This window comes from Chlorocebus sabaeus, chromosome 5 (genome assembly GCF_047675955.1).
Source record: "Chlorocebus sabaeus isolate Y175 chromosome 5, mChlSab1.0.hap1, whole genome shotgun sequence".
In the NCBI taxonomy this organism is placed as follows: Eukaryota; Metazoa; Chordata; class Mammalia; order Primates; family Cercopithecidae; genus Chlorocebus; species Chlorocebus sabaeus.
The window spans coordinates 71,754,164-71,779,495 of record NC_132908.1 but is presented as its reverse complement, the minus strand read 5'-3'; the positions used below and the strand labels follow the sequence as shown (position 1 = coordinate 71,779,495).

The 25,332-nt window shown below is 52.8% G+C and overlaps 2 protein-coding genes across 3 annotated transcripts in view; one reads left to right on the top strand and one right to left on the bottom strand.

The window, feature by feature from the left end:
• Nucleotides 1-6,595: 6,595 nt before the first annotated feature.
• LDHD (lactate dehydrogenase D) lies at nt 6,596-11,571 on the top strand. The gene is made up of 11 exons (XM_007994067.3): nt 6,596-6,728; nt 7,712-7,824; nt 8,032-8,173; nt 8,400-8,541; nt 8,686-8,845; nt 9,199-9,398; nt 9,494-9,622; nt 9,702-9,829; nt 10,462-10,552; nt 10,665-10,776; nt 10,857-11,571. Exons 1-11 carry the CDS (start codon nt 6,657-6,659, stop codon nt 11,020-11,022), a joined length of 1,455 nt encoding a protein of 484 aa, XP_007992258.1. The 5' UTR covers nt 6,596-6,656; the 3' UTR covers nt 11,023-11,571.
• Nucleotides 11,572-12,662: 1,091 nt separating this feature from the next.
• Nucleotides 12,663-25,332, bottom strand: part of ZNRF1 (zinc and ring finger 1) — a 115,300-nt gene continuing 102,630 nt past the window's right edge. The window contains exons 3-5 of one of the 2 annotated variants that reach the window (XM_038008266.2): nt 18,499-18,604; nt 16,817-16,906; nt 12,663-15,643 (exon numbers count right to left, since the gene is read on the bottom strand). In XM_038008266.2, coding sequence (XP_037864194.1) covers nt 16,849-16,906; nt 18,499-18,604 — 164 coding nt within the window. In that variant the 3' untranslated portion in view covers nt 12,663-15,643; nt 16,817-16,848. The remainder of the gene's footprint in view (nt 15,644-16,816; nt 16,907-18,498; nt 18,605-25,332) is intronic. The other variant, XM_038008267.2, reaches the window with a different exon arrangement.

Genomic DNA, 25,332 nt, shown 5'->3' with positions numbered 1-25,332 from the left:
TGGCAGGGATAAGTATGAAACTGCTTTATTAATAAATGCAAACAAAAATGTATACTGACAATTCTTAAGATATTTCTAATATTACTTTACCAGTAATTTTAAGTCTAGCTTATTTATTAACAATTTTGCTGAGTTACATAAACTTTAAAAAACATTTAACTAGTCTTTTTTCCTGATAAAGCATTTCATTCAAGCACTTTTATTTTCTTAAACCAGTTAATTAGAGCTCTTTTATGTATTTTCAGTAGTGAAGCATTGTGTACACAACACATAAATACATAGACGTATTAGGCATGCTGATAGAAGTACATCTTATGGATATACTCAGATTATTGATAACCTGTTTCACAACCCTAGGCAATTGTCTGCTAAATAGCCTTAAGTTTGCATAGTAAAGGGAACAACTCAGGTGAAAATCAAAAGCAAAATTTACATCACAAGATACAGAGAGAAAAAGTCTGGTGGTGCTAGAGGGAGATTAAAGATGAATGCCAAATCAAACATAAAATTAAAGAAACTTGCCAGGCGTGGTGGCTCACACCTGTAATTCCAGAACTTTGGGAGGCCGAGGTGGGTGACCACAAGCTCAGGAGATCGAGACCATCCTGGCTAACATGGTGAAACCTCATCTCTACTAAAAATACAAAAAGTTAGCTGGGCATGGTGGTAGGCACCTGTAGTCCCAGTTACTCAGGAGGCTGAGGCAAGAGAATGGTATGAACCTGGGAGGTGGAGCTTGCAGTGAGCCAAGATCGTGCCACTGCACTCTAGACTGGGCGACAGAGCGAGACTCCAAATCAAAAAAAAAAAAAAAAAAAAAAAAAGAAATTTATCATAGGATTGCATAAGGAGACTAATTTTATTTAGATAGGGACTACCTATCTTTTGTTTTTTTTTTTTTTGAGGCGGAGTCTTCACTCTGTTGCCCAGGCTGGAGTGCAGTGGCACCATCTCGGCTCACTGCAAGCTCCGCCTCCCGGGTTCGCACCATTCTCCTGCCTCAGCCTCCCGAGTAGCTGGGACTACAGGCGCCTGCCACCGCGCCCGGCTAATTTTTTGTATTTTAGTAGAGACGGGGTTTCACCGTGTTAGCCAGGATGGTCTCAATCTCCTGACCTCGTGATCCACCCGCCTCGGCCTCCCAAAGTGCAGGGATTACAGGCGTGAGCCACTGCGCCCGGCCGGGACTACCTATCTTTTAAGTGGATCTCTGAGCTCTGGGCAGAGCCCACATTGAATCCTGGGTCTCCAAAAGGGGAGAATTATTATGAGGTTAGACCATGCAATGCTTTTACAGTGCACTTTTAAAAAACTTCTTTTAAACAAAGACATTTCTAAGTGTCTAAACCATAGTCTTCCTTAAAAACCCAAGGGTAGGCTGGGCGTAGGGGCTCACGCCTGTAATCCCAGCACTTTGGGAGGCTGAGGCGGGTGGATCACTAGGTCAGGAGATTGAGACCATCCTGGCTAACACGGTGAAATTCCAACTCCACTAAAAATACAAAAAATTAGCCGGGCATGGTGGCAGGCCTGTAATCCCAGCTACTCGGGAGGTTGAGGCAGGAGAATAGCGTGAACCTGGAAGGTGGAGCTTGCAGTGAGCAGAGATCGCGCCACTGCACTGCAGCCTGGGTGACAGAGTAAGACTCTATCTCAAAAAACAAACAAACAACAAAAAACAAAGAAAACAAAACAAAAAAATACCCCAAGGGTAACCTCTGTTGCAATAACTATTTTAGTTAAAAAAAAAAAGCAAACATACACAAACAGGTAACACAATACAAAAGTAAGCAGTTTAAGAGATGAGACGAACATGCCTGTTTACACTCGGGATTGTATAAGGAAAAACAGACTTTTCTCCCCTAAAGGGAGCCTGGTGCCTTCTCTGTTTTCTTTAAGGAACCCCAGCTATCATAAACTATTTTAGGTTCCTCATGCAGCAGAGGGTGCAAGAGAAAGGAGAGGCAGCAGAAGTAAATGAAGAAAACAGAATTCAGTCAACTAAGAAGAAAAAAACTTTTGCTCAAAAAAAAAAAAAAGGACAAGATCCTTGGAGAAAAACAGAAACATGAAGGCCTTTTAAATACGCACACACAAGCGCACACACACGTGCATGTTCACCTTGGATGTTAGTTTTTAATTAAGTTGACTTTTAATCATTGAGCTCCTTTAAAAAGATCTTTTAAAATCTCATTACCATATTTCAGCTAGTGTGTCCAGAATGGGTGGGTTCTTGGTCTTGCTGACTTCAACTATGACGGGGGTAGGGGTTTGGGCATGGTGGGCTGCAGGTCCTGAGCCCTGCCCCGCGGGGAGGCGGCTGAGGCTTGGCAAGAATTCGGCGAGAATTCGAGCACGGTGCATGCGGGCAGGCAGGGCTGAGGGACCCGGCACAACCTCCTCAGCTGCTGGCCCGGGTGCTAAGCTCCTTACTGCCCTGGGCCGGCCGCTCCACGTGTGGGGCCCGCGGAGCCCACGCCCGCGCAGCCCACGCCCGCGCCACCGGAACTCACGCTGGCCCCCCGGCGCTACTGCAGCCCATGCTGCCACCGGAGCCTCTTCCTCCACACCTCCCGGCAAGCAGAGGCAGGCGGCTGCAGCCTCCGCCAGCCCAGAGAGGGGCTCCCACAGTGCCGTGGCAGGCTAAAGGGCTCCCCAAGCACGGCCAGAGTGGGGGCTGAGGCCAAGGAGGCACCGAGAGCGAGGGCTACTCTCACTAGGACAAATTGCTGCTATTTCAGAAATACAGCCATTGCTCTTTCAGTTTGGCCTGGCTGGCAAAAAGGTGGCCTTGTTACGTAAGTAAAGCCCCTTAGTAGTCAAAATAAAAAATCTTTCCTCTTTTTTTTCCTTTTGCTGGCCGTTTTTCACTCCCATTACATCATCGTGTGTGTGTGTGTGTGTGTGTGTGTGTGAATTTAGCCACCTCAGAGGCCTCTTTCCCCATAATTTGGAACTTCCTTTGGATTTGATCAATTCAGATAGAGTTGATCAAACCCAATGGGAAAAAGACTGAAAGAACAACAAAAAGAGAAACAACAACACAACAGTTAAGCAAAACAAATGATCACACAATTTATATGATTACTGAGCTCTCTAGTGGTCAGGAGAAATTAAGAACAGCTGGTTGTAATCTTAACTTTAGCCAAGACAAACCCCAATTCAGTTACTTACCTAGGGATGGCTTTCAGGCTGAAGACTGCTCTCTACCGTCCTAGAAGCAGGGAAAAAACCTCATCTTCCCTGTTGGATGCAAGCTCAAACACCATAAAGGAGTTACCTGCCTTCCATCGTGATGGAAGCAGGAAAAACTTGCCTTCCTTGCGTTAGAAGCAAGTAAAACTCCAAAGGAGAAAAAAAAAAAAAAAAAAAAAAAAGGAGTTGTACTGTAAAATGAACTTTAGATCTTGACCAGATTTTGAGAGATAAGGTATTCTCTGGAGGGGGTGCTTCCGGGTCTCAGCAAGTTGTCTTACTGGTTTGAGCCATAAAGATAGCTCAAGCTGGTAAGAAGCACTGATAGGGACGTCTCTAGTCAGAATTCTTCCGTGGTTACCAAAATATGAACCCCCAAAATCTGAGAAAGGTCTCAGTTAATTTAGAAAGTTTATTTTGCCAATGTTGATGTCATGATAAAGCCTCAGGAGATCCCAATGACATGTCCCCAAGGTGGTCAGACCACAGTTTAGTTTTTTTTTTTTTTTTGAGACGGAGTCTCGCTCTTTCACCCAGGCTGGAGTGCAGCGCTGTGATCTCGCCTCACTGCAAGCTCCGCCTCCCGTGTTCATGCCATTCTCTTGCCTCAGCCTACCAAGTAGCTGGGACTACAGGTGCCCACCACCACGCCCGGCTAATTTTTTGTATTTTTAGTAGAGACGGGGTTTCGCCATGTTAGCCAGGATGGTCTCGATCTCCTGACCTCGTGATCTGCCCACCCAGGCCTCCCAAAGTGCTAGGATTACAGGCATGAGCCACGGCACCCGGCCAGCAAAGTTTAGTTTTATACATTTTGAGGAGACATGAGACATCACTCAACATATGTAAGATGAACATTGTTTGGGTCTGGAAAGACGGGGAGGGGGCTTCCCGGTCATAGGTAGATACCAGACAAATGTTTGCATTCTTTTGAGTTTCTGATTAGTCTCTCCAAAGGAGGCAGTCAGATATGCATTTAGCTGAGTGATCAGAGGGGTGACTTTGAAAGAACGGGAGGCAGGTTTGCCTTAAGCAGTTCCCAGCTTGACTTTTCCCTTTAGCTTAGTAATTTTGGGGGCTCAAGATATTTTCGTTTCAGAACTCTTCAGTAGAATTCTTTCTTCTGACAAGGCAAGCATTGAGGTTTCTGTAGACCTGTATGGATTTGCCACCACTAACATGAAGACCATGACCTGTGACACATTCCCTGGAGGTCCTGAGAACATATATCCAAGAGAGTCGAGTTATAGTTGCTTTTATACAGTTTAGGGAGACATCAGACACTAATCAATATGAGCAAGGTATTCGTTGGTTCCTTCCGATGGAGGGAGGAGCTTACAGATCATAGGTGAATTCAAAGACTTTTCTGATTGGCGCTGGGCACGGTTCATAACTGTAGTCCCAGCACTTTGGGGAGCCAAGGCGGGTGGATCACTTGAGGTCAGGAGTTCGAGACCAGCCTGGACCAACATGGTGAAACCCTGTCTCTACTAAAAATACAAAAATTAGCTGGGCATGGTGGCATACCTGTAATCCCAGCTACTTGGGAGGCTGAGGCATAAGAACAACTTGAACCCAGGAGATGGAGGTTGTAGTGAGCTGAGATCATGCCACTGCCTGAGCAACAGAGTGAGACTCTGTCTCAAAAAAAAAAAAAATTTTTTTTTCTGATTTTCAATTGGTTGAAAGAATTATTATCCATCAAGCCTGTAATCCCAGCACTTTGGGAGGCCGAGATGGGCGGATCACGAGGTCAGGAGATCGAGACCATCCTGGCTAACACAGTGAAACCCCGTCTCTACTAAAAAATACAAAAAACTAGCCGGGCAAGGTGGCGGGCGCCTGTAGTCCCAGCTACTCGGGAGGCTGAGGCAGGAGAATGGCGGGAACCCGGGAGGCGGAGCTTGCAGTGAGCTGAGATCCGGCCACTGCACTCCAGCCTGGGTGACACAGCAAGACTCTGTCTCAAAAAAAAAAAAAAGAAAAAAAAAAAAAAGAATTATTATCCAAAGACTTGGAATCTTGGTATACAACAAAAAAATTTTTTTAATTAAAAAATTTTAAAAAGACAACCTGGAATCAATAGAAAGAAGCATCTGGGTTAAGATAAGGAGTTGTGGAGACCAAGGTTCTTTTTTTTTTTGAGGCGGAGTCTCACTCTGTCACCAGGCTGGAGTGCTGTGGCACGATCTCAGCTCACTGCAACCTCCGCCTCCTGGGTTCAAGCGATTCCCCTGCCTCAGCCTCCCAAGTAGCTGGGACTACAGGCGTGTACCACCATGCCCAGCTAATTTTTGTATTTTTAGTAGAGATGAGGTTTCACCATGTTGGCCAAGATGGTCTCTATCACTTGACCTCGTGATCCTCCCACTTTGGTCTCTGAAAGTGCTGGCATTACAGATGTGAGCCACCGCGCCCAGCCCAAGGTTCTTATTATGTAACATAGATGGTAAATGTCTAAGGCCTTAAAAGGTGCCAGACTCTTAGTTAAATCTCCCTTAGATTTGGACAAAACCTGGAAAGAGGCTGGGCGCTCAGTGGTTCATGTCTGTAATCCCAGCACTTTGGGAGGCCGAGGCAGGTGGATCACGAGGTCAGGAGTTCAAGACCAGCCTGGCCAAGATGGTGAAACCCCTTCTCTACTAAAAATACAAAAATTATCTGGACACAGTGGCAGGCACCTGTAATCCCAGCTATTTGGGAGGCTGAGGCAGGAGAATTGCTTGAACCCAGGGGGTGGAGGTTGCAGCACGTCACTGCACTCTAGCCTGGGCAACAGAGTGAGACTCCGTCAAAAAAAAAAAAAAAAAAAAAAATTCCTGGCAGGGGGAGGGGGCTTCTCTACAGATTCTAGATTTTCCCCACAAAAGACAGCTTTTTGGAGATATTTTTAAAAATATAAAAGGAATATATTTTGAGGGTAAAAGACATCAATTTCTTCCAGGGCCTGCTATCTGTCAGGTGATGCTACAGTCAGGTTGGAATTTGGTATCTTATTGCTACAAAGAGTGTTTTGTGTCTTAAGATCAGAATGCCTTAAGATCTCTGTTTTAATGTTAATGCTAGTCAGTTGTGTCTGAATTCTAAAGGGAGGAGGGGGATAATGAGGCATGTCCTAAACTGCTTCCCATCACAGCCTGAATTAATTTTTCAGGTTTACTTTGGAATGCCCTTGGCTGAGAGGAAGATCCATTCAGTTGGTTGGGAGGCTTAGAATTTTATTTTTGCCTTACAGTTTCCCAAAACGTCCAGTGAACCTCACTTCTTCTTTAGAAGTATCATCCCTGGCGCCCACGAAAATGTCTGCAAGATCTGCAAGCGCCACCTTAAAGTCCATGCCACCTTAAGCAGGCCCCACCCCTGGCCTAGCCAATGGGCTGACAGCAGCCGCAGCTGCTGCCACAGTAGCTGACTGGTCACCCTGCCACCCAGCGCTCACACCCTCTGGCAGGTGCCTGGCTATGGCCCGACTGCTCCGGGCTGCAACCTGGGGGCTGTTCCCCTGGAGGGGCTACTGCTCCCAGAAGGCAAAGGTACCGGGAGAGAAGTTCCCTGGAGGGATGAGGTGGGGAGTGGGGAGCAGGGGGTTCTGATCCCAAGTTTCCTGGGCTCTGTGACGCCCCAGCACCAAGTGACCTGACCTTGGGCAAAAGGGCACTGGGCTTACCCTGTGGCAAGTGTGGGTGTAGAGTGAGTGTAGAGATCAGCTGAGTCCCCACTGCTACCATGAGTGGGGCTGGGGGAGTCAAATGGATGCTCCTGGGTGGCTCTGGAATAACACACACCTGTGGAAGAAGGCCCTGGAGGCAAGGATCTAGGTTCCAGGCCAGGCTCTGTCCTTAACTTGGCCTCCATTTCTCATCTGTAAAATGGGAAGAAACTGCTCCCCTCCCCAGCTTCCCACGAAGGGCTCCGGAAGCCCCAGCCAGGGCAGAGTGGGGAGGGGGCAGTGAAAGCTTTTCCTCCCTGTCATTCCCTTATCAAGCTCTGAGTCCCCCGTGGCGGGGGTGGTGCTTGGTTGGCCCTGGAGAAAGGAGGAAGTGAGGGACCTTTTCAGTTGGCTCAGGCTGGGCTGGCTATTGAAGGAACACTGCTGATAGCCTTTTTGGAGAGCGAATTCTGGTTTTGTATTTGGATGGCCGGGCACCTTGGCTCATGCCTGTAACCCCAGCGCTTTGGGAGGCCAAGGCAGGTGGATCGCTTGAGCCCAGGAGTTTGAAATCATCCTGGGCAACATAGTAAGACCCTGTTTTTATTAAAAAAGAAAACATTAAAAAAATTCTGGTGGCGTTTTTTTTTCTGAGGGGAAACTTTGGCCCCAATGGCTGTGTTTGGAAAAGAGGCATTTCTGGAGAGTGGGTTTGTTTAAAGACGGCCTACCTGGCAAGGATGTTGTCAGCCGGCGGTCGGCAGGGGAAGCTCACTCCAGCCCTCAGCCCTCCACGCTGACACTGGGGCAGGGCTGTGGCCCCAGGTGTCTTTCGAGGGACCCTGGCAGTGTGTTTCTCCCCTGCAGGGCGAGCTCTGTGGGGACTTCGTAGAGGCTCTGAAGGCCGTCGTGGGCGGTTCCCACGTGTCCACTGCCACGGTGGTCCGAGAGCAGCACGGGCGCGATGAGTCGGTGCACAGGTATGGGAGGGCTCGCAGACCCCTCCCATCTTCTGGATTCAACCCCAGCTGAGAGGGAGGGTCATGGATTGCCTTCCTCCTCACTCACCTGTTTTGGGGTGCTCTGGCATGTTCTCTGCCCCTCGTTCGCTGTAGCCTCAGGCCCTGCAACACCTCGGGACCAGAGGGTGCCCAAGCCCCCCTAAATCACTGAGGGTCTGGTTCTAGGTGCGAACCTCCCGATGCTGTGGTGTGGCCCCAGAACGTGGAGCAGGTCAGCCGGCTGGCAGCCCTGTGCTACCGCCAAGGTGTGCCCATTATCCCATTCGGCACCGGCACCGGGCTTGAGGGTGGCGTCTGCGCTGTGCAGGTACAGTGTGGCTCCCCTGCCCGCCTCGGGGCTGGTCCCCCACCTTGGCACACCTGTGGCTGCCTCCCCCGCCGCACACAGCTCCTTGGGTCTGCGCCCGCCCGCGGGCTGCCTGCCTCTGGGGGTCTCGTCTGGCTGCTGGGGGGACACCCGCGGGCTGTGACCCGGGGACGTGGCCAGGTCAGAGACCCAGGTATGCAGTGGTCTCAGCACCCGCTCCCACCAGGGCGGCGTCTGCATTAACCTGACGCATATGGACCGAATCCTGGAGCTGAACCTGCAGGACTTCTCTGTGGTGGTGGAGCCGGGCGTCACCCGCAAAGCTCTCAACCTCCACCTGCGGGATAGCGGCCTCTGGTTTCCCGTGGGTAGGACTCGCGAACCTTTCCTGGGGCCCTGAGGGCACCTTGGGAGCAGGGTTGTGTCTGGGGCTCAGGGGACCTTCCTCCCCCAGCCCGAGGGAAAGGACCTCCCGACCCTGAGGCTACCTTCTCCTGTACGCCGCCCTCCAGACCCAGGTGCGGACGCCTCTCTCTGTGGCATGGCGGCCACCGGGGCGTCGGGCACCAACGCGGTCCGCTACGGCACCATGCGGGACAACGTGCTCAACCTGGAGGTGGTGCTGCCCGACGGGCGGCTGCTGCACACGGCGGGCCAAGGCCGGCATTTCCGGTGAGTGCCCTCTGCGGGGGCCCTGGCCCTGGGCACTGCTGGGGGGCTGCCCTGCAGAGACTGGGCTGTGAAAGGCACCTCCTGCCGGCTTCCTGGTTTGGCAGGCTAGGCTTCCCCAGGCTCTGAAGCCCTGTCACCTGGGCCAAAGTGGATGGGAACAGGGTTTGCTCTCCCTGCGTGAGGCCGATTTGCTTTGTGGAGCAGAAAGAATTGGGCCAGGCAATCTGGGCCCGAGGGAGGCCAGCCCAGACCTCAGTGCCTGGGGTCGGTGTCCTGGGTTCCAGCTTGGGCTTCTGGCCAGAAATCCCTCATCACACAGCCTGGTACTCACCTTGCGTGTCCCTGGGACCTAGGAAGAGTGCAGCCGGCTACAACCTCACTGGGCTGTTCGTGGGCTCTGAGGGGACGCTGGGCCTCATCACAGCCACCACCCTGCGCCTGCACCCTGCCCCTGAGGCCATAGTGGCCGCCACGTGTGCGTTCCCCAGTGTCCAGGCTGCTGTGGACAGCACTGTACACATCCTCCAGGCTGCAGTGCCCGTAGCCCGCATTGGTGAGCTGAGGACAGGGGCAGTCAGGGTGGGCTCCCTGGAAGAGGCCCCCTGGGAAGGCCAGGCCTCACCTGGCCTGCCCTCTCCCTGGATCCAGAGTTCCTGGATGAAGTCATGATGGATGCCTGCAACAGGTACAGCAAGCTGAATTGCTCCGTGGCACCCACACTCTTCCTGGAGTTCCATGGCTCCCAGCAGGCACTGGAGGAGCAGCTGCAACGCACAGGTGTGCTGGGGTGGAGTGGGGCAGCAGGGTGGGCTGCCTCAGCAGCGGGCCGGTGTCAGCCTCCCTCCCCCAACTGCAGAGGAGATAGTCCAGCAGAATGGAGCCTCTGACTTCTCGTGGGCCAAGGCGGCCGAGGAGCGCAGCCAGCTTTGGACAGCACGGCACAATGCCTGGTACGCAGCCCTGGCCATGCGGCCAGGCTGCAAGGTGAGCTGCGACTGGGGTGCAGATGGGGCCCACAGCTCAGCCTGCAAACCCTTTCCTCAACCCACCACTCTACTGCACAGAGCAACAGTCTGAGCCTCAACAAGGGGGCTGGGCCTGGCTGAGCTGGTGCTAGAACCGGGGGCTGCAGGTCGCCCCACCCAGCTGTTCAGATACCGTCTACAGGGAAAGCACAGTTGTCTGCTAAGCCCTCAAAAGCTCTTCCTGTGAGCCAGGTCGTGCGAACGGTGCAGTGCTCTTGGGAGTTGTAAACAGAAGGAAGGCTTCCTGGAGGAAGAGATGATAGAGAGGGGGATGTTAGCCTAACCTGGGGAAGGGGAATCTGGGCTCCAGGCAGCTGTGCAAAGGCTTAGCAGCCTGGAGCTTGGGGGTGGGAGCCACAGGGGAGTGGGAACAGCCTCTACTGGGAGGTGTGGCAAGCATACCTGGGCCATTTGTCTCCTGTGTTGTGTTGAGGGGAGGTGAGGGCTGAGGCCTACAGAAGAGCAGGATTATTTCCCTGTGTGAGGCCAAGAGCTGAAGCCCAGTGCCCCCAGACCCATCCTCAGCCTTGACCACGGTGACCCCATACCCCCAGGCAGGCAGGGGTAACTCACAGGCCTCCCTCTGACCAGGGCTACTCCACGGACGTGTGTGTGCCCATCTCCCGGCTGCCGGAGATCCTGGTGCAGACCAAGGAGGATCTGAACGCCTCGGGACTCACAGGTTCTGCCCACCCTGCTGCTGGGGAGAGGTGGGGAGGTGTCGGGGCTGACCAGAGCCTGGGGCAGCAGAAGGCAAGATGGACGGCAAACAGTTCTGTCCTCTGGGCCTCCAGGAAGCATTGTCGGGCATGTGGGTGACGGCAACTTCCACTGCATCCTGCTGGTCAACCCTGATGACGCTGAGGAACTGGGCAGGGTCAAGGCTTTTGCAGAACAGCTGGGCAGGTAGGAGCAAAGTCAGGGAGGGGAATAGCTGAGGGCAGAGGGAAGAGGGCCCCATGAGGATGTCTCCTTCCTGCCCCTAGGCGGGCACTGGCCCTCCACGGAACGTGCACGGGGGAGCATGGCATCGGACTGGGCAAGCGGCAGCTGCTGCGGGAGGAGGTGGGCGTCGTGGGCGTGGAGACCATGCGGCAGCTCAAGGCTGTGCTAGACCCTCAAGGCCTCATGAACCCGGGCAAAGTGCTGTAAGGTGCTCTGAGCACTTAGCCCACAAGTTCCCAGACTACGGAGCCCCTGTTCTGGAACTTTTCTTCGTGCCACGGCCCCTGCAAGGGAATAGACAGTAGCTGACGCAGTCTTGCTGCCAGCGAGCCCACTGTATCTGGGCCCAAGGTCAGAGGGCCCAGAGAAGCCTGAGCACCGTGCTACTCCCCGTCCTTCTGGCTGGCTCCAGGAGCCTTTGGTTCAGTAAACGACCCTGGGTGGTTCCCAGCAAAGCTGCTTCCTCTCTGCTTCTACGCATCCTGTCCTGGCTGGAAGAGACCATCTGGGTCCCCTCAAGACTCTGATGACACTCCTCCCCTGAGGCCTCCCACTGCTGGGGTCCCAGGACCCTTCCCCCTTCACCTGGTGACAGGCACTCCTTTCCTGGTATGGGACGTGAGCTGCCGTGCCATGCTGGTAGGTCTTCTCCTTGGAGCCTCCCCCAATAAATCTGGAATAAACCTGAAACCCACCTGCAGCGACCTGGAAGTCAGCAGGCAGCACTTCCTCCCCTCCCGCTCCAGGTTCTCTGTCCTTTGGCTAGTGACCCCTTTGTTTTGGGGCTGTCCTCTGACTTGTTATAGCCTGAGGAGGGGGGCGGTGCTCAGGGTTCGGAAAGGAACCCAGGTCCCTGTCCCAGCTACTCGGCCTCAGGCCTGAGGACCTACCCACGGCATGCCACTTAGGATGGACTCTCCAACTGGGCCTGAACCAGGCCTCTGAACACACTGAATGTGTTCCTTAGCAGCTGCCACGTCTTTAGAAACAGAGATGAAACTATTTTTGCACCCACCTCTTCATGGGGTGATGTATCATACCACCAGCTGTTTTGCCCTCAAGGTCTGTCCACCGGAGGCCCTGTCTTGGGCCAGAGCCTCAGTCTTGAGATGTTGGCAGTTGTTCCCCCTAAGCCCACAGGAGGGCGCCCGACATCATGAAGCTCAGATACCACGAGGCATCTGCTCCAGGCAGCTGCGGCTCAGTACTCACTTCTGCCCTGGGCCTGCAGCTCTCAGCCCTGGGCAAACCTCCTCCTAGGGTCAGGGAAGGCCTGGCAGCCCAGGAGCCAAGCTAAGTCCTCCACCCCCGCAGATCCCAGGAACCTGTAGTGCTGTCTCATCTTCCTCGCCCCTCTAGTCTTCGGTCCCTTTTGGAAAGGGGCATGCCACACCCCATGCCCTCCCTGGCCTCCGCCCCTCTCCTCCTCCCATCAGCTGTTCAGTGCTCAGGCAGGCTGCTAGGCCTTAGGCAGAGGCAGCTGCACTGAGACGCCTCAGTCCAACTTCAGTTCTCGGAACCCCCCCCGCTCCATGCTAACACTGGGCTCCCGCCGACAGCGGTGACACCGACCTGAGCCTGGAGGCCACTCTGTGACGTTTCTGTCCCGTGCTGCCCTGGTGGGGAGCAGAGACCGTGTCAAGGGCTGATTGGTGACAAATCTCAGCCCTCTCCCCAAACCACCCCAGCACATGTGTGCTCATCACCGAGACAGCCCTCTCGCCCCTCCCCTTCCGGCCAGCCAGCCAGTCACCCACTCTTCCAGGTGGGAACCCTGCAGCAGCTGGATAGGACTCTTCTTTGATGCGCCCTCCAGCGCCTGGCAACTAGGAGGCGCTCAGCAAATGACCATTTCCCACAATCTTTTATTAAGAAAAATTCCAAACATACAGAAAAGTTGAAAGAACAAGTACACTGTTCACTGAAATACCAGCCACTGCAGATTCAACAACGAACATTTTGGCCTTATTTGCTTTGTGTATTTTGGGGGGAACCATTTGGAATTAAACTACACATTTCTTGAAGACATTCACCTATATAATTCAGCATCTATCTCCTAAGAATGAGGACATTTTCCCATGAACTTCAGTACCTTTAAATGGCTGTTAGAGGAATGGTTGGTCTTTGTGAGGGGCTCGTATCTAGGAACCTCATCAAAGTGTGCTAGGCCCTTAGCAGAGTGGGTAGAACCTGCTCGCCGGCTCCCTCACATTCTCTCCCATCCCAGAAAGGCAGAGCAGGGGCAACACAGGATTCTGGAGAGCTGTCTGGACGGAGGATCACAAACATGAGCTCCACCTGGGAAGCTCAGACAGCCCCAATCCCACCCCCACATCAAAAGCAGGCAACCTGGGTCTGGATTCAGAGGACCCCGCAGCCAGCAGAGGGCTGCAGCGTGCCAGGTAGGACTGAAGTCGCTGGGGGTGGGGATGAGCACCAGCCCCTGGAGCCTGGAATAGCACCCGGCGTGGGCTACAGCCCTGCCCCACCCAACTCACAGCTGCTCGGCTCACCCGTGGCACTGCCAAAGCAGCAGGCTTAAGCCGCCAAGGTGGGCACATTGAAGCCTCCGTTTCCAGATCCAGGGCTCAGGCAAGGAGATCTCCTTCAGGGCTGGGCCCTGCCTTGCCAGCTTTGCTGGTGGAATTAAATATAGCACAGGGAGACACAGTTGCCAGGCAGAAGCAGGAGGTGCTGTGAATAGAACAGTGCCCTTTGTGGTGACAAAGCTATGGGGAGCCTGCTGTGCATGTGCCATGACCTGCAGGGCAGCTTCCCCGGCCTCCAAAGGGACCTCTGAGCTGCATGGTTTTGTCCCCACTTCACATGTGAAAAATCTGAAGTTCAGATGAAGTCGTTTCCCCAAGATCATTCTGCCAAGTAGGAGAGCCTGAATGCACAGTCTAGAGCCCACGTTCCTGCCGTCGACTCACAACAGCCCCAAGGTCTTCACCCCAGACGGGTCCCACGCTGAGGCCCAGGCTCTGAACCACCGAGTCGTCTTTAGTGTTTCTCCGCTGGCCCTGGCTCACGTTTGCCCACTGGCCTGTTGTGAATGCCCCTGCACACAGTAGGTGCCTCTGGAAGCATCTGATGGAGGGTGACTGCGGAGCCAGGGGCTGTGGCAGCAGGGGGGTGGTCCAGACATCAGGCGGGCCTGAGAAGGGTCAGAGCAGAGAGGCGGTGGAGTCGTCTCCCTCCACAGCTTTCCTTTGCTGGCTCTGCAGGAGGCTCTGGAACGCTGCTCCGGGAGCCCGCGGGGCATGGGGACACAGGCCAGGCCTGCACTGCTGCTCCCTGCCCCGAGCTGCCCGCCCAGCCTGCATTTTGCCAACTTTTGTGAGCCTGAGCAGTTGGTTCTGGTTCAAGGGCTCTGAACTGGCACAGCCCCAAACCAGGGCCTCTTCCTGGGCCTCAATGAAGCATGCCCGTGAGTCAGCACTGAGATGCAAACTGAACAACAGGCAGGGCGAGTGGAACGTGGGATGGGGAGCAGAGGCTGGAAGGAGGGGGGCTGGGCCCACACCTGGAAGAACCCACATCCTTGCAGCCTCCAGTGGCTGCAACATCTTGGCCCCTGCAGATCTTTTCAGAGGTCCGGCACAATGACTCCACAGAGGAGGGCTGACTGGTTCCATGATGCTTAAGAGGTTAGGAAGCTTGTAGGAGGCACGCCTGACTTGCCACTCTCCCTCCACCCAGGCCTGTCTGAGGACCAATTCACACACCTGGAGCCCCGAGCAGCAGCCTGAAGGAATGCTAAGGAGGTAGGTGAGGGATTAGGGGGCAGGCCCCTGCCCCCATTTCTTGGTTGTATAACAACACCTCATTAAAATAAAATCACACAGTGTATCTTTTATTAGACATTTTAATACCATATCAAAACACCTTGACTAATGAAGAAAGCTTTTCTCCCAAGCTTTGAACATTTTTTTAAACATTTTATAAGTTTTTTTTGTATTTTAATATATAAATACAGAAACCTATCTTGCATGGGCTGATGCCACGTGTGAACATCAATGGCTAAAATGTTCTCAAACATAGTGCCTGAAAACAGGGGTAGCTGTACATATTTCTTAGTAAGTCTTTTTTTGTTTAAGTTTTCTGGGAAAAAAATCCACAAGGGCCTAAGAATAATGTTCAGGCATTTTTGCAGGACACTTGTGATTGTTAAATCCTCTGAACTGACCGGAACCAGGAGGAAAGAAGGGAAAAGAGATGGGATCAGTGGGAAGAAAGTTCTCGATGGGTTGTTTTTTGGCAATGAAGTCAAGATATTAGGGTCTCAAGGGGAGAAAAGAGCAAAAAACCAAGCCAGAAAAATAGAAGAAAAAAAACCAGACCCAAAGTAGAGAAGTTGGTGGTGGAGAGGGCCAGCTGGGGCAGGGGAAGAGACTGTGTGCTCGCCCACCGTCAGAAGGCTGGCGGCGAGGGCTTGGCTGTGTTCGTCTGTCACTGAGTGGGTTATGGCTGGGCAGCAAACAGCAAGCTGTAAACATCACGAGGGAAAACACCAGTCGACACTAGACTTTTTTTTATATAATTTTTTTTTTTTTGTAAACACTTTAAAGACAGACCCACAATGCCTTTCAAAGATGAAAAAGAAAATGCCCTTTCCCTCCTGGGCTGAGGGGTGAGGGGAAGGATAGCAGTTGATTCATTCTTCTCTCAAACTTGCTCTCATCCAATTTGGTGTCCTCAGGGAGGAAGGGAGAACCATGATCTGGAAGTCAGTGCAGAAGGGGTGCCCTGTTCCCGCTGGTGTCCCAAGCTCAGCTCTGCCCCAGGGTCCGGTGAGCCTCCTCCCTGGAGCAGGGGCTCTCTGTCCCTGTGTGGACCATAATAAATAAGTCGTGCTCCGTCGGGCTGAGGGCTGGCTGCTGCATCCCAGGGCAGCTGCATCCCGAGAGGGCAGGCGGGGCTGGGGCATCTACACAGGACCCCAGAAGCCAAACAGCACATGGGGAATTTGCAGCCATGCGCCTGGGCAGGTTCTACTCCCCTGCCTCACTCTCCCCCTGGCTCTTTCTTCTCCCCTTGTCATCAGTTTTGAGGTGAAGGTAAAAAAAAAAAGCAAATGTCCCTGATTTGTCTGACATCATCAGCTGTTCTGGTAGAGTTTACTTGGAATAAATAAAATAAACCTAACAAAAGAAAACAAAAACAAGAGAGAGAGAAAGGGAGGGGGGAAGAAGAGAGGCCCCAAAACTTTTGGCTGTGAGATGGAGTTCGGCTTTTGGTTTTTATGGGGGTTTTGTCTACTTGTTTGCCAGAAAAAGGAAAATGCCAGCCCAGAACTTGGAAGGGACACGTGAGATGGGGGTCAGGGGTGGATGGCTGGCAGCAAGTGGGGTACCCCTGGGGAAGAAATGGGGAGGCCAGACCCAGCGGTGAGCCAGAGCGATGTGTGGAGTCAGCACCCAGTGCTGTGGGATGGAGGGATCGAGATCGAGTATGGCCTGGAGGCCTCAGATTCATCTGGAAGCGGCATGGGAAGAAGCAGTGGTCAAATGATCGCTGACGAGCACTTTGCAGGGAACAATGCACTGCTGCCCATGGCTGTCTGTTTAGTAAGTGCAATGTCCTTATGGCAACAGGGAGTGAGATTATCCCTGTTACCAGAGAAGAGGCAGAGACTCAGAGCTGAGCGAGGATGAGACCACGCCAGGCACAAACCCAGCGCTCAGGCTCCTTTTCCTGCCCGTGCACATTCCCAGGGGATATTCCTGAACTTTCTTTAGGAATGTAGAATGTACTGGTCTCTTCCCCAACTGATCCTAACTCTTCTGAGCCTGTTCTTCATAACTGCCCATGTTGATTTGTATCTCTGGTCCTTCCCAGGGAAAATCATTTCCAGATGACTAATTGATAAGCTTCTCCTTCCCTCTGCTCCTGCTTTCTTCTCAGTGGCATAACGGCAGCCCTGCTCCCTAAACTGCATGCCCCCAAAGTGACCTGACCCCAAGCCTTGAGCCCGGAGCACCCCCAAACGCGGGCTCACCTTTGAGAGGAGTCAGCAAGCAAGCCCGCAGGTCAGTCCGCAGGGTGTTCTGGACAAGATCTGTTCACTTCAAACCACGAGTCTATGCAGCTGGGGGGAGGGGGCCACAAGGGAAACCACATTACCTGCTGCCCAGGCTGCTCTTTCAAAGGGCCAGATTCCTGAGCAGGAGCTTCCTAAGTCTCTTCTGAAAGGACCCCAGAGAAACACAATCACGTCCCCAGATATGGCTACTTTCTGAAGCAGGAAGAAGGGAGAACACCAAGATTAGTCTTGGCCCAGCCAGAGGCAGCGGTGGTGGGTACTGGCTCAGGGGGATCTGGTGCTATAGGAAGGGGGAGAGTGGCCTTGAGAAGGACCAAAGCTTTCTGTGCACAGGGCCCAGGAGGATGGCAGCAGCCACCAGTGAGGTGAGAGCGGTGGACCCCGCAGGGCAGCTAGTCAGCTGTCTCTAAGACTCCAAGGGCAGGGAAGTGGGAACAATGGCACGGCAGAAGGGCCATGGCTCTGAGCGCCAGGGTCCTGAAAGAGCTCCTTCCTGGGTCAAAAGAACAGCTGTGAGACTCCCTCCCAGTGAGTGACCTCTTAGGAGAGCCCCAAGCTCTACCCTGCTCAGCTGTGATCAGCTGATAGCAGCATCTAGTCCTTACTGCAAGAGGCGGGAGGGGAGTCAGACCAGAGACAGTCAGCCCTGGTCTCCAGTGTTTACAGAGAAAGGCCCTCTGCATCAAAGAGGGAACAGAGATTGCCCCAAGACAGCTTCCTGATTTGTAAACCAACATCTGGGCATTTTCAAAGACAGGAACCAGACAGATAATTTGCATAATTCTCCCTGAGAGTCAAAGATTTCCTTTTCTGGTTCTGGTTAGTGCCTCCCTGGGACACAAGCAAGGCTCCGTGCTGGGAGCTAGACCAAGAATCTCTCCCAGGCCAGCCTTGAGCCTCCTCTGCACCAGCCATGCCGCGTGTCGTGCCTGGTTGTCATCCTGTGCAGCAGTGGCCCTGAGAGTCAGGCTTTGAAAGACCTGAGTGTCAGGAAGCAGCTCTGGGCTCAAGGATTCAGCAGGTGCTGGCCACAGGCAGCACAGTGTCCTCCTCTCTTGGGCAAGAGGATGCTTTCCTTCTGGCTGGAAACAAGGACCAGGCTCACACTGGAGCCTGAGGGTGAATCTGGGCCTGCTACTTACAACTGCTCCCAGTGCTGTGGCCCCACAGGAAATGGCTCTTCCTGCCTCCTGGCCCTCTAGGGAGAAGGCCAGTGCAAGGCAGTGGGCACACCCTCCACCTGGTCTTCCTCGCACAGATTGATGTTCTCCCCCCGTGGAGCAGAGGGCCCGTAGAAGAAGAAGAGGCAGGGAGACAGACGGAGAACCAACCTTCCCGGTGGGATCCTAAGCTCCTCCAACCTGTGAGGCTCTACAGGTCTCCCCATCAGCTCCCACCACCTGAATCCTCAAAACAGAGCACACCTCTGGCAACTCAGCTCTGCCCTGCGCTTGGGATGCTCGCACCTTCCCGCCGGCACAGTGGATACCTGTCTGACAGCCTCTGCCCTTACCCACTCGGAGCCAGAGGTTGGGGGAGAGATCATCCCATAACCAAAGGAAACAGAATGGCTGGAGATGGGGGTCTGCCCCTCTGGGAGGTAGGGTGCACTGAGCTACCCTGCCAACCCCTCCTACCTTTTGTGATAGATGCACAGGCAGGGCAGCCTGGCTATCGTGTCCCCCTGCAGCAGCTCCTCCAGGCAGATCACACACTCCCCCGCATCTTTAGTCAGCACATCATCTGCAAGGGGGACAGGGGAGAATGCAAGAGGGTTAGTCACCAGTGGACAGGTGGCACGGGGCAGGCAAGAGTCTAGGAACTAGGGAACTGCTAAGCTGCCCCAAGCTGTGCTTGGCTCTGCAGGGGACACAGAACCCCATGAGGGACCTTGACTCTCACCATGGAGATAGACAGTGTGTGGACATCACATGTAAATTACCCAAAGACAAAATGGGATTAATCCCAACACGCAATTAACGAAAAGCCTAGGTGACAGTGGACAAAAAAGGCTTGGAGAAGGGTAGACACAAAGCAGGGGCAACATGAGGCAAGCTGTTTCCCTCCACAGATGCTTTCCCCAAACACACACACAGCTGGTGCGCTGATGTCTGGTTTGGGAAAATATGGTAATGGGGAGAGTGGTAGGAGGCAAGAATGAGAGGAAGAAACTGGTCCCCAAGAAAATCCTTGTGCATGGAGGTTCACAGCAGCGTTGTTCACAACAGCCCAAAGGTGGAAACAACCCAGTGTCTACCAGCTGTGCAACGGATCCACAAGAGATGATGTATCCAGATGATGGAATATTACTCAGTCAAGAAAAGGAAGAACTGCTACATGCTACAACATGGATAAACGTCAAAAATATTACACAAAGTAAAAGAAACCACCTATTGTATGAACCCACTCATATGAAATGTCCAGAATAGATACATCCATAGGGAGAAAGGAGATTGGGATTGGGGACGGGGGAAACAGGGAGTGACTGCTTAATGGGGAAGGGGTTTTCTTTCCCCCACCCTTTTATTTGAGGTGGAGTCTCGCTCTGTCGCCCAGGCTGCAGTGTAGTGGCACTATCTCGGCTCACTGCAACCCCCGCCTCCTGGGTTCAAGTGATTCTCCTGTCTCAGCCTCCCAAGTAGCTGGGATTACAGGCGCCCACCACTACGTCTGCCTAATTTTTGTATTTTTAGTAGAGATGGCTTTCACCATGTTGGCCGGGCTGGTCTTGAACTTCTGACCTTGTGATCTGCCCACCTTGGCCTCTCAAAGTGCTGGGATTAAGGCATGAGCCACCACGCCCGACCCGTTTTTCCCCTTTTAAAACTTTTTTGTGGTAAGACTAACATATGCTGTATCCTCTTAATAAATCTTCAAGTATACAATACAGTATTGTCAACTGTAGGCACTATGTTGTACAGGAGATGTCTAGAACTTACTTATCGTGCATAACTAAAATGTTACACCCATTAATCCACCACTCCCCTCCCCCCCACCCAGCCCCTGGCCACCACTAGTTTTCTCCTCTCTGCTTCTGTGAGTTTGACTATCTTAGCTACCACATATAAGTGGAATCACATCAGAGGTTTTCTTGTGGGGCAATGAAGTGTTTGGAACCAGATAAACATGGGGGTTGTGAATGTCCTAAATGCTATTAAATTGCACATATAAAAATGGTTAATTTTATGGTGAATTTCATCTCAATGTTTAAAAAGAAAGAAACAAAAATGACCCTGCTCACCATCCCAAAAAGAAGAAATGGAAGGAAGCTACTTGCACCTGTGGGAACCCAGTGGTTTTTATTAAGTCCTATGACATTCTGCGTGCCGGCGACAGTGAATAGTTGTGATCTTGGGATTCAAGCAGCTCACAGACTAGTAGGGATGCCGAACAAGGAGACCAAAAGGCACAGCATGAGGACTTCCAGGACATCTTCTGACGCGCAGGCCCAGGGGCGAGGGTATGGAGAAAGAGACCTCATCAGGCTGTTCCAGGAAGGCTTTGGAGAAGGTTGAGGATGGATGAGGCTGGGGTGGTGATGGGAGATTCTGGGCACAGGGAACAGCCTTGTGTTCTGCTGTGGTGACTGGGGCTGACAACAAGGAGTGCGCAGCAGCCCTGCGTGTGCCGACGGGGGCAGCGGGGCAAACAGCAGGTGCCTGCACTAAGGGAGGGTGTCCAGAAGGAAAGCATGAGAAGGAAGGGACGGATTCTGAGTTGGGTGGGAGGAGGCCTGGCCAGTTGATGGAGACCTCCAGGAGGCTGCTGAAGCCTAGAGCTGAGGTTTGGAACAGAGACATGGGTGCCAGGCATGGATGTGGGATAAAGAGGCAGTCCGGGGAGAAAGTTCAGACCAAAATCCAAAGGAGGCAGAAGACAAACCCAGGCTGACATGAAAATATGAAGGGCAGGTGAAAGAGGCGGCGTGAACAAACGGCGACCCAGAAGTTCTCCACACCACAGGGGAAATATCAGGAGAGCAGTGTCTCGGCTGTGAAGAAGGCAGAGCTTGTGGCAGGATCCCTTCTCCATCACTAAAGGAGCTTAACTGTCCCGAACACTGCCAATGACAAACACGTGTGCGTGTTTTCCTTTGAGCCTCACCATATTCCAAGCTGGGCAGGTCACCCGGTGTTATTCTTATTTTGCGAATGAGGATCCGGAAGCCCAAGGAAGTCACATACCTCATGAGAGGGTTCGCGGATGGTGGGGCTGGGACTGGGACCCTCTGCTTGAGAGGCCTTCTCATTGCCATTTCTTTGTGTTCTCTATTTCGGTGGAAAGGCAAACACCTGGGGCCCATAAAATGAAGATTCTTCAAGGCCCAGAAGGCTATGGCTTCCACTCCTCAAAGCCCCCTACCAGGAACCCCAAGGAAAAAGCATAAAATGGAACCGATTTGATCTTTAAGTCCCCAGGCACATGAGTTGCGAGAGAAGTCACTTGCTTCCTGGCCACCAGGACAACTTGTGGTCATTTTCTGTCTGGAACATCTGGCTAGCCTGAGGGCCCACCTGAAAGGGTGACACAAACTGAGAAGGGAGATGGCACAGAGTCTGCTGCTGGAGTGTCTGTTCCCTCAGACTCCAAACATGGCAAATAGTGGATGAACACATGGGCGTGATCCCCCTGCTTGAAAGCACTAGCTACCATACATATTCAAATGCATGTGTAGGCACAGATCAAAGTCTGGAAGGATGCACACACTTTCATAGTGGTAGAGGAAAGGAGGACCTAGAGAAAAATCCTTTTATGTACTTCTGTAGTGTTCGAATGTGCACTACTTTATTTTTTTATATATATATATATATTTGAAACGGAGTCTTGCTCTGTCACCCAGGCTGGAATGCAGTGGTGCGATCTCGGCTCACTGCAAGCTCTGCCTCCCGGGTTCACGCCATTCTCCTGCCTCAGTCTCCCAAGTAGCTGGTATTACAGGCGCCCGCCACCACGCCCGGCTAATTATTTGTATTTTTGGTAGAGACGGGGTTTCTCCGTGTTAGCCAGGATGGTCTCAATCTCCTGACCTCGTGATCCACCCGCCTCGGCCTCCCAAAGTGCTGGGATTACAGGTGTGAGCCACTGCATCCGGCCTCGAATGTGCACTACTTTAGTTAAAAACCCCGACAGGGAAGCATACTGGTGTTTGTATTTTACTATGAAATGCATCAGAAGGATAAGATGGGTTGCTGGATGGATAAACGGGTCTAGTACACTGCAGACTCCAGGTGGTGCGTGTGTTGTGTAACAGGGGTGTTCTTGTTTTTTTTGAGACGGAGTCTTGCTCTGTCACCCAGGCTGGAGTGCAGTGGCCGGATCTCAGCTCACTGCAAGCTCCGCCTCCCGGGTTCAAGCGTTTCTCCTGCCTCAACCACCTGAGTAGCTGGGACTACAGGTGTGCACCACCATGCCCCGGTAATTTTTGTATTTTTAGTATAGACGGGGTTTCACCATGTTGGCCAGGATGGTCTTGATCTCTTGACCTCATGACCCACCTACCTTGGCCTCCCAAAGTGCTGGGATTACAGGTGTTTTGAGCCATCGTGCCCTAGCAATAGGGGTGTTCTTTACACACTTTCAACTTTGCTGTACACCGGGTGCAGTGGTTCACGCCTGTAATCACAGCATTCTGGGACGCTGAGGCAGATGGATCACCTGAAGTCAGGAGTTTGAGACCAGTGTGGCCAACATGGTGAAAGCCTGTCTCTACCAAAAAACCAAAAATTAGCCAGGCATGGTGGCGTGCACCTGTAGTCCCAGCTACTTGGGAGGCTGAGGCAGGAGAATCATTTGAACATGGGAGGCAGAGGTTGCAGTGAGCCAAGATTGTGCCACTGCACTCCAGCCTGGGTGACAGAGCGAGACTGTCTCAAAAAACATAAAAACTTTGCTGTGTGTTTGACATTCTTCATAATAAAACAGAGGGAAAAACCTCAACATAGATGGGAGGAAAAACGGCATAGCTTAGTGAGGGCAGAGTCATCCGCAGACATTCTTGGACCTGTATTCCCTACTCTCTTTGTCTTGGGCACCTTATCTATGACATGAGTGTACGGGCTACAGCCCTTAGTTTCCTCTAAAGCATTCCTTCCCCTCCATACTTAAGGAGGATTTCCTGGGAACACAGCAATTACTGATTCCAAAGTAGTTTCCCTTTGCATTTTCTCCTACTGATTAGTAACTCTACTGTGAGCCGAAGGGACTAGCTAGAATTATCTGGGTCCCATACAGCTTCCCACACCAGGTGTATTCTCTCCCCATCTGTGTCAGCTCCAGGAGGGAACATGTGGTCTCCCTCATCGCCCCGCAGGAGGTGATGGATTCAGGGAAGGGACAGGCAGGTATGAGGATAAGGCTTAGGCGCTGTATAACAAGACTGTACTTCACTCTCCTTTCCTTTTGCACTGAACCTCACTGGTGGAAAGGGAAGGGGAAGGGGAAGGGGAAGGGGAAAGGCAGGAGCACGAGGGCGATTCTTCTTGTCCTGGGACAGAAGGCCTGTGCACTAAAGGACTCAGACTTGAGCACAGGAAGGTTAGAGGCAGCTTTTCCTCACCACTCCACAAGGCGGTTTTATGCAGTGCAGTGTTGTGCCTTACCAGCTGGCCTGAGTCTGCGGCACTGGTGGGAAGAACTAAAATGTGCAGGCACCCCATGCAGGCTGGCACATGGCAGGGAGCACATTTCACTGAGACCAAGAGCCACTGGCTGCAAAAGGCCACCTGGAGGTTCCTGGCAATAGGGAGGAGTCGTGGGCTTCCACTCAGACTGCATGGGGAAGCCAGCAGTGCCCACACAGAGGCCAGTGCCCAGGGAGCAGCATTCTTCCACGGCAGGAGGCACACAAACCCAGCAAGAGGTTGGAGTGGGCCGAGTACAACTTCCTGTCCCCACCCCTGGGGCTGTGGGAGTTAGTGGCCTCCGGATGTCCCTGGGATCCTAGCAGGGAAGTGGAAATGGCTGAAGCTGATGCTTGACTATCAAATGGTTCCTACAAGACTTCCAGAAGCATCTGACGCGAACCTGCTGCCTGCAGTCAGAGAAAAGCCATGGCGGCGGCCTTGTAGCACAAAACCCAGGCTCCTGGCCCACACAAACTGAGACTCTGTGGCAGATGGAGTCAAACGTCCCCTGGTATCTCCAGGCCCCCAGAGAAGGAGTTCAACAAACGCTGCCGGATGGTCATACGCGGTGGCTCGCACCTGAAATCCCAGCACTTTGGGAGGCTGAGGCGGGTGGATCACAAGGTCAGGAGATCGAGGTCATCCTGGCTAATACGGTGAAACCCCGTTCCTACTAAAAAATACAAAAAAAAATTAGTTGGGCATGGTGGCGGGTACCTGTAGTCCCAGCTACTCGGGAGGCTGACGTAGGAGAATGGCGTGAACCCGGGAGGCGGAGCTTGCAGTGAGCCGAGATGGCACCACTGCACTCCAGCCTGGGCGACTGAGCGAGACTCTGTCTCAAAAAAATAAAAAATTTAAAAAAAAATTAAACAAACAAACAAAAAGCCAAATGCTGCCGGATAAGAACACAGGAACAAAGCCAAACGTTCTGCCATTTGGGTTCTGCCCTTTTCTTACTAGCTCTCAAGCACCTCCCAAGTTTCCTGACACCACTGTACAACACCAGCCAATGTCACTGCCCAAGGGGGAGCTTGGAAGTGTGTTTGGCCTGGCTGGGGATGGTGCCAGTGCCTGTCCCTCTAACCAGACCAGGGAACCAAACCAGAATGGCAGGCACAGCCCTAGAGCCAAAACAGGAGGGAGGGATGATGCCTGTGATGGGCCAGGGGTGGGAGGCGGTGGCATCTTCTGCTCCCTCCTTGGGATCCAGGCACGGTGCTTCTGACAGCTGCTATTTGTCAAAGCAAAGATATCCAGGAGGAGGAGAAAAACAGCCTTACTTCTCTGAGCCAGCTATATGCAGGTAACTCCCCAGACACACAGATCATGACTCCTAAAGCCCCTGTGGGGATCTCCGGATAAGCTCATGCAGCTGCTAAGTGGTGATGACTCCCAAGTCCAAGTTTCTGCCACCCAGCGACTGGCCCCTTTTCCTTAAAAGACCAGTCCATAAGGGTGTCTTCCCTCGGGGCTGGAAACCACCACCCATCTCACAGGCACTTCACTCACATCTCCCCCTTTCTGTGAAGTGTGTGCAGGGGGCCCGAGGTGGATGCAGGAACCTGGTCACTGAGTGAACAGATCAGACAGGACAGACATACACCTGCCCTCCACCACGCCAGGCTTGAGTGTCCTGCGGAGAGCTCTGGCAACACATCCTCAAGAGACCCTGGAGCTACTAGAAGTATGGAGGGATGAGGCTCACACAGCTGCAGACACAGGTCTGCGCCTGGCTGGGAGGGAAAGCTCGTGCAGCTCCGAGGCAGCAGCTGAATGCAGGAACATACCTCTCCATCTCCACTTGGGCCTGGTGGACATTACGGGCCCACAGAGAAGGAAGGTGGG